Here is a 7500-nt window from a genome sequence, read left to right as displayed (position 1 = left end):
TGCTCTGGGATCACTTATGACCTATGCTCCCAAAATACATCATAAACTCAAGGATACTTAGAATTAGAATACAGTAGAATTAGAGTAGAATAGAGTTAGAATAGAGTAGAACAGAGCCCTAGAGAGAGAGATATAAGGCTCTGGAGTAGAATAGAGTAGAATTAGAATAAAATTAGAGTAGAATTAGAATAGAGTTGAATTAGAATAGAGTAAAATTAGAGTAGAATAGAGTCCCGAAGCCATGACGTAGCGTTGCCAAGGCAGCAATTTCACTGGATCTAAACAAATCAATCTAACCATTGATATCGCCATAGCGGTGGCTTTCTTAATCTATTTCAATAATTTTACAACGTTTCTAAGACATTAGTATATTTTTTTTACAGTGTAGGAATCACATACTACAACATATATTCATACCAACACGATCAAATTCGTGACTACAGAGTTTTATTTTAGCATGGGTTTCCTCCGTAAAAGAGACCTGCATGTAACTTCACAGCATGCAGTTAAAATCCCTAAATTCACGGACGTGTTTTGGCTTTATTTTTTTGGCAAAAAACGTCGCTCTGAACAGCCGCCAGTCTTTGAGAAGACGTGAAATATCCACTGGAATTTTGTTTTTTTCTATTACACCTGCCAGGGAATCCGTGTTATGTGGCTAAGCTGCTGCCTAGCAGGTAAAACACATTTAAATGGAAATATTTATTTTTATTAGCTAGAAATGATGCCACATGTCTAGGCCTAGGCTACATTCAATGCTATTTATGCCACTTCGAAAGTTTGTTTAGATCCAGTGATTCTGCTGTCATGGAAACGCTACGTCACACTTCGGGACTCTATTAGAATAGAGTAAAATTAGAGTAGAATTAGAATAGAGTAGAATTAGAATAGAGTAGGCATTCCTATTGCCACTGCTGCTCAATGCATACTGTACGTGGGTGTTAGGAAGTAGTCTAGCGCTTTAGTGTGGACACGACACAAAACACTTCCACATCCCATGTGCCAGGGGGCAGTGTGTTGGCATGCACCTGTGGTTTCTGTGAGAGAAGATAAGCAGATGCATGGGGGCTTGCTCGCTCTCTGACACAACACCAACGTCGACCGACGCGAAAGGGACGCTTGTGGGGCTCTGCCGCCGAAGCGCGTAGTTTAAACCTACATACCGACCATCATCCAGCTGAGGCTGTTTTCACAGCGTCCCGTGAACTAACCTACCGCTGCTTGTGCTGGCAGCCATCGGGCAAAGACAGGGCCGGCCCCGACAGGTAAGCCTCAGGCTGTTTTCTCCCTGGCTGCATACACCACTAGACTCATATGCCATTTTTCACGTCAATACACAATACACCTTAGCTTTTTCATCCCTAGACAGATACTTGTATTTAGGTTGGGTAGTGGCGTGTGAATTTCCGGGTGCGGTAAGGACGGCTCTTGTAAGGTTTATAGGAGCTGTCTTTACAGTGGGATGTACACAACTAAGAAGCACTTTAACTTGCCAGAGATATGCCAGAATGATGAGATCTCTCAGTGAACCTCCACTAAGCCAGCAGAACACCTCTATAAGGGCCTTTTGCACACCATCAAGTCACTTATACAAGTGCAATCTGGAAGCCTGCATGCAGCCCAGATATATGCCTCTAGAATGAAAATGTTCTAGGCTGAGGCAGCAGCCCGGCTGCTGTCCAGCCAGAGACTCCTGAGGGAGGGAGCTGGGCATGCAGGCTAGCGAAGCTTCTTGAAGGCTTTATTGCTGCAGTCAGATCTATCTCAAAGGGCTGGGCGATATGGCTGAAAACTGTATCACGATATAAGTATTTCATATCAGTCGATATCGATAATTATTGATTTTTTAAAAAATCTATTTCAGATAAGGATCAGAAGAAAAAAAATTCATTTTAAACACTTTTATTTTAAACTTAACCTTCCTCTGATTTTAATCACCTCAGTTATCAATCAAAGCAAACAGGGAAAAGAAATATCAACACAATCATGAAAAACACTAAAATAAATAAATGTGCACATAAGTCCGGTGTGATATTGACCTAAAGTGTGTTGAAACATGATACCGAGTGTGAACGTATGTCTCATAGCTCATCTTCCAAAGATTCCAAAAATATACAGACAGTATCTTCACGAAGTTTAGCGTTTGCAGCCATCTTGAATTTAGTCACGATAAGTCGAGCGACGAGTAAGAATGAACAGGTATGATAAGGGATCAGATTCCAAAAATAATTCAGTGGAAATGCATGGATTCCAGTTGCTGCTACTGGAAGAAACTGGAATCCATGCATTTCCGATTAATTATTTTTGGAATCTGATCCCTTATCATACCTGTTCATTCTTACTCGTCGCTCGACTTATCGTGACTAAATTCAAGATGGCTGCAAACGCTTAACTTCGTGAAGATACTGTCTGTATAAATCGTCTTGTAAGTAAACTACCAGTGCTTTTTCAAAGTTCTCAATGTCTCGTTTTAAATGTCAAGGGCCCTCGGAAGTCTACCAATGAAGTGTGGAGATACATTGAGCCTCGTAAATGGTGAAAAACAGTGATTTATTTGCATGGCTAGCCCGATGCCGAAGCACCACAATTGAAAAAGCTGTTGGTAGCATCGGCTAACTAGCGCCAGATTTTGGAGTGCAGGGGACAAGCCGAGATGGGCTATGAGACATACGTTCACACTCGGTATCATGTTTCAATACACTTTAGGTCAATATCACACCGGAATTCTCCTTTAAATGTCAAGGCCCTCGGAAGTCTACCAATGAAGTATGGAGCTACTTTGAGCCTCGTAAATGGTGTAAAACAGTGATTTATTTAGATGGCTAGGCCGATGCCCGAGGCACCCCCATCGAAAAACTGTTGGTAGCATCGGCTAACTAGCGCCAGATTTCTAAGTGCAGGGGACAAGCCGAGATGAGCTATGAGACATACGTTCACACTCAGTATCATGTTTCAACACACTTTAGGTCAATATCACACCGGAATTCATGGGAGAATTGCGTTGGGTAAGTGTTTACCCCGGTGTTTAAGTGTGGTATGACTAAGGTACTTCCACTATCAACTGTCCATGCTAAGCAGCTAAGTATTCATTCACATGCCTAAGGTGCTACAGCTGTTGATGTTAGCCATGTGTTGCATACTGTGAGGTGATGCTAAATGACCGGTCACCTGGCTAAGTGGCAATGCTAAGCCATGATGGGCAGCCACACTGGGCCATCACAGCCAACAAATCGGCTGTGCCATCTGTGTGCTAGGCACACTCTGTGTACGGAGAGCCAGAGGGGCCAAAGTGTGGAGATGTCAGAGACAGAGAGAGAAAAGAGAGAGAGAGAGAGAGAAGAAAACAGAGATAGAGAGAAAGAGAAACAGAGAGGGAAAGAGAGAGAGGGGGAGTGGAAAATGACTCAAGCTGAAAAGCTAGTTAGAATCCTCCGGTCCAAAATCCTCTTAAAACCAATAAATCTTATCAGATTTTTTTCCATTTCCTAATCTCATCAGATCTTTGAAAAGCACTGTGGGACCATAAGGCTTAGAACAGATCGCACAGAAAAATAGTTCAGGGCTCACATTCCATAAACATCCAGACACACAACGACCTTACCAGCATCTACAGACGTAAGGATACATTTGAGGCATGTGGAATACTCACACCAAACCCAATACAGAAAGGCAGGTAGAATACTCACACCAAACCCAATACAGAGAGGCAGGTGGAATACTCACACCAAACCCAATACAGAGAGGCAGGTGGAATACTCACACCAAACCCAATACAGAGAGGCAGGTGGAATACTCACACCAAACCCAATACAGAGAGGCAGGTGGAATACTCATGGCAAACCCAGATGATGAGTTGCATTTCAGTGAAAGATCTCTTACCAATGATCACATCTCAAGAATTAGCTGGGAAGCAGCATTTATAGCATTACTAAAATGCATTTGTGCAGGTAGGTGAATGTATGTGATTCCACTGTATTTCATATGACAAGTGTATTTGGTGTGTCTGTGGTTTGTGTGTTCACTTGTAGGTATGCCCAGGTATGCATGTAAATGCAGGTCTTTACAGGTGTGAGTGCGTCCGGTGTCCATACCTGTGTGCGTTGGCGTGGTTGCCATGCCTCCTCGTTGCCGTAGGTAATAAAGGGCCCGCTGCACACGCAGCACTCCTGAAGCACGGGGTTTCCCAGAAGCATGGCCGAGTGCAGGGGCCACTCAAGCTCCGCCTCCCGGCACTGCCCTGCTGATTTTGGCTTCCCATCGCCATGGTGACGGCTCAGCATCTTCCACTTCCTCACCTGACGGAGCAGTGAGAAAAACAAAAACAATGTGAAATGTGAAAATTTTTAACAATTCTCACATTGTTCGCACATTTTTATAGCACTTTTTTATTCCTTTGAGCACTCAAAGCTTTACAGATTAATGCCTCACATTCACTCATTCTCTCATACATTCTTCCACCAGATTGAGGAAAGCCACATTCCAGCATCTTAACTAAAGTAGCCTGACTGAGTCTTTGCTCTTTGATTAAGGTATGGTTTCAGGGCCACGTTTCAAAATGGTCAAAACAACTACAGGAAGCACACCTTTGCTTTTCCTAAGATAATGTTTTTATTTGAATAGATTTTAGCAGCTTTGCTAGACTTTAGTGTCATGCACTGTGGCTGAAGGTGTCAGGGTGTCACATGGATGGATTTGGCCAGGGTCTCGACCTGTTTAGGACATTGGCTGTTTAGCCCTAGTCTAGCCTTGGACTAGAACTCCTGCTCTAGTGCTGGAACAGTCTCCGTCTTGTCCTGAACTGGTCATGGTTTTGCCATAATCTGTCTTTGGTCTTGACCCAGTTTAGTTGCTCTAGCACTATGTTAGTCTTATAGTCCTAGTCTGGTCGTCATCGTCATCTGGTCCTGGTCCACGGCTCCTCTGACTGGCCAAGGCATTCCTACTGGCCAAGGCATTCTTACTGGCCAAGGCATTCCTACTGGCCAAGGCATTCTTACTGGCCAAGGCATTCTTACTGGTCAAGGCATTCCTACTGGCCAAGGCATTCTTACTGGCCACAGCTCCTCTGACTGGCCAAGGCTCCTCTGACTGGCCAAGGCATTCTTACTGTCAAAGCCATGGAGTCCAAGCTAAATATAGCATCATAATAAACGCTCAGCTCATGTAATACCTACAGTATATGACTATGGGAGCCTGCGTCATATGAGAAGCCAGTTGGAATATCAAAGTTCATATAACACAAGAATCATGTGTGTGTGTGTGTGTATGAGAGAGACAGATTGCGAGAGAGAAGAGTGTGTGTGTGTGTCCCCTAATCTGATACGCTCTGATATGCTCTCTCTTATACACACACACACACACACACAGGTGCCCTCTTGTCAACTGTGTGATTTATGGTTACATAAGTCTGTCCTTAGCTCTCAGGTTTGTAGGGCAGTCAGTGAGTAGGTGTGAGTAGTGAGTGCGGGCCTGGTGGTGCGGGCCTGGGGTAAATGTGTCTGAGATGGGCCTGATGCTCCAACTGCCATGGAGGCTTATGGAAGGAGCTGCTCCTCTTTCAAATGCTCCTGAAGAGACAGTGTCTAGCTCTACACACACATACACACACACACACACACATATGCACACACACACTCAAGTCTCATGGTGGACTTCAAACATGGTCTGTTACATAAAGCTACTTGAAGGGCCAATAGCTGATAAGAGACCTCATTACTTCCCCATCCTCCCCATTTATTCTCAACAGCCATGCCCCCCATTTAGTCCACTGTTGTTCTTTCATCTCTCAATCTCTCAGTCTCTCTCTCTTTCTATTTCTATCTATCTCTGTCATTTTACATCCGTTCTTTCACTCCTTGAGCTTTCCTTTCCCTCTTTCCTGCATTCTCTCTCTCTCTATCCCTTCCACCTGTTTTATCCCTCTCTCATTTCTAATGTCATTCACTCTTGCTTCTCTCCTCTTCCTCTCCTCCTCCTGTCCTCTCCTCTCCTCTATTTTCCTCTCCTCTTCTCTTCTCTTCTCATCTCCTCTTCTCTCTCCTCCCCTCTTCTCCTTTCCTCTCCTTTCTCCTCTCCTCTCTCTATCTCATTCTCTTGAGAGCTGAAGTGTTATCTTGGTAGCTGTTATGATACACTTGTATGTCCTTGTTAGCAACACTTTCCCTTCTCTCTCTCTCTCTCTCTCTCTCTCTCTCTCTCTCTCTCTCTCTGCTTCCCAAATGACAGTCTGGACAAGACATTGTGTGACTCAGTGGCTAATTTGATTTCTCTAATGCAAGACCACGACCAGTATGAATACACATAAACATCAAGACCCCGACGCACACTCCAAGACCCCAATACACACTCCAAGGGGCCACACACAAACACACTCCAACGGCCCATATACACAAGAGCAACTGCTGTTTCTGCTTTTTCTGAAGTTCTTGTTGATGTGAAAGCTGCATCTCATCAGCCCCACCCCCTTCCTTCTCTGCTCATCTTTATAAAGAAATAAAATGATGAACTGATGAAATAATAATTATACTTTCTTTCTTGCTTTCTTTCTAAACAGATTAATTCTCATGTTTATGGCTATTTGTTTATTATATTGTATTATATTATATAAGTATCTCATGTGATGTTCAAGCACGTGTATGAGTGTGTGTGTGTGTGTCCAGGGACAGCTGTAATAAGTTTGGGTTTTTCATCAGGCCGGCAGCTTTGGCCATCCTAAGCCGATTCTGAGGACAGACCTTTCCGTGAATCTCTTGAGACACACACGCAGACACAGAAAACAAACGCACATGTACAGTATACACACAGATGCACGTGCACACACACACACACACACACACACACAACATTTTAATATTTGGTATGAGTACCCAGCATCCCTGAGCAAAGACAAAGATTTGGGGAAAAAAGCTCCAACTGACTTTTCAGCCCCTTCAAATCTCTGTAAAATTAGGACACACAAAGCAACAGGCAAACACAGTCTGTCTAGAGTGTACTTTTTAGTGTGTGTGTGTGTGATTGGGTATGTGTGTGTGTCTGTGTGTGTGTGTGATTGGGTATGTGTGTGTTCACAAGTTCACCTGTGTGTATGAATGTTTTTAGCAGTCCATTCATTTCCTCTCAAGGCCTTTTTATGAACCATCACAAAACCCAGAATACCCCCAGAGCTTTGAAGCCCTTGCCTTGCCTTGTGCCTTGTCTTGTGCCTTGCCTTGTGCCTTGCCTTGTGCCTTGTCTTGTGCCTTGCCTTGTGCCTTGTCTTGTGCCTTGCCTTGTGCCTTGTCTTGTGCCTTGCCTTGTGCCTTGTCTTGTGCCTTGCCTGTCCCTGGGCCTGGGCCCGTGGAGCTCACTGGCTCTATGTGTGGCTCTGTGGCTGAAGCTCTGTGGTGCTGCTTGGCCCCATGTGTGTGTGTGTGTGTGTGTGTGTGTGTGTGTGTGTGTGTGTGTGTGTGTGTCTGTGTGTGTGTGTGTGTGTGTGAGCTCACTGGCTCTATGTGTGGCTCT

At 44.2% G+C, this 7500-nt stretch overlaps 1 protein-coding gene across 1 annotated transcript in view; it reads right to left on the bottom strand.

Annotated features, from left to right (window-relative positions):
* Positions 1 to 7500, bottom strand: part of sgk1 (serum/glucocorticoid regulated kinase 1) — a 49340-nt gene that overhangs the window by 21129 nt on the left and 20711 nt on the right. Inside the window, exon 3 of the mRNA XM_076272173.1 lies at positions 4092 to 4295. Coding sequence (XP_076128288.1) covers positions 4092 to 4295 — 204 coding nt within the window. The remainder of the gene's footprint in view (positions 1 to 4091; positions 4296 to 7500) is intronic.

The sequence above is a fragment of the Alosa pseudoharengus genome, unplaced genomic scaffold, assembly GCF_046254945.1.
Source record: "Alosa pseudoharengus isolate Yale_2024_CS ecotype anadromous, Long Island Sound unplaced genomic scaffold, YU_APseudo_1.1 YU_APseudo_1.1_scf_7, whole genome shotgun sequence".
Classification (NCBI taxonomy): Eukaryota; Metazoa; Chordata; class Actinopteri; order Clupeiformes; family Clupeidae; genus Alosa; species Alosa pseudoharengus.
This window is presented reverse-complemented; position numbering and strand designations above follow the sequence as displayed.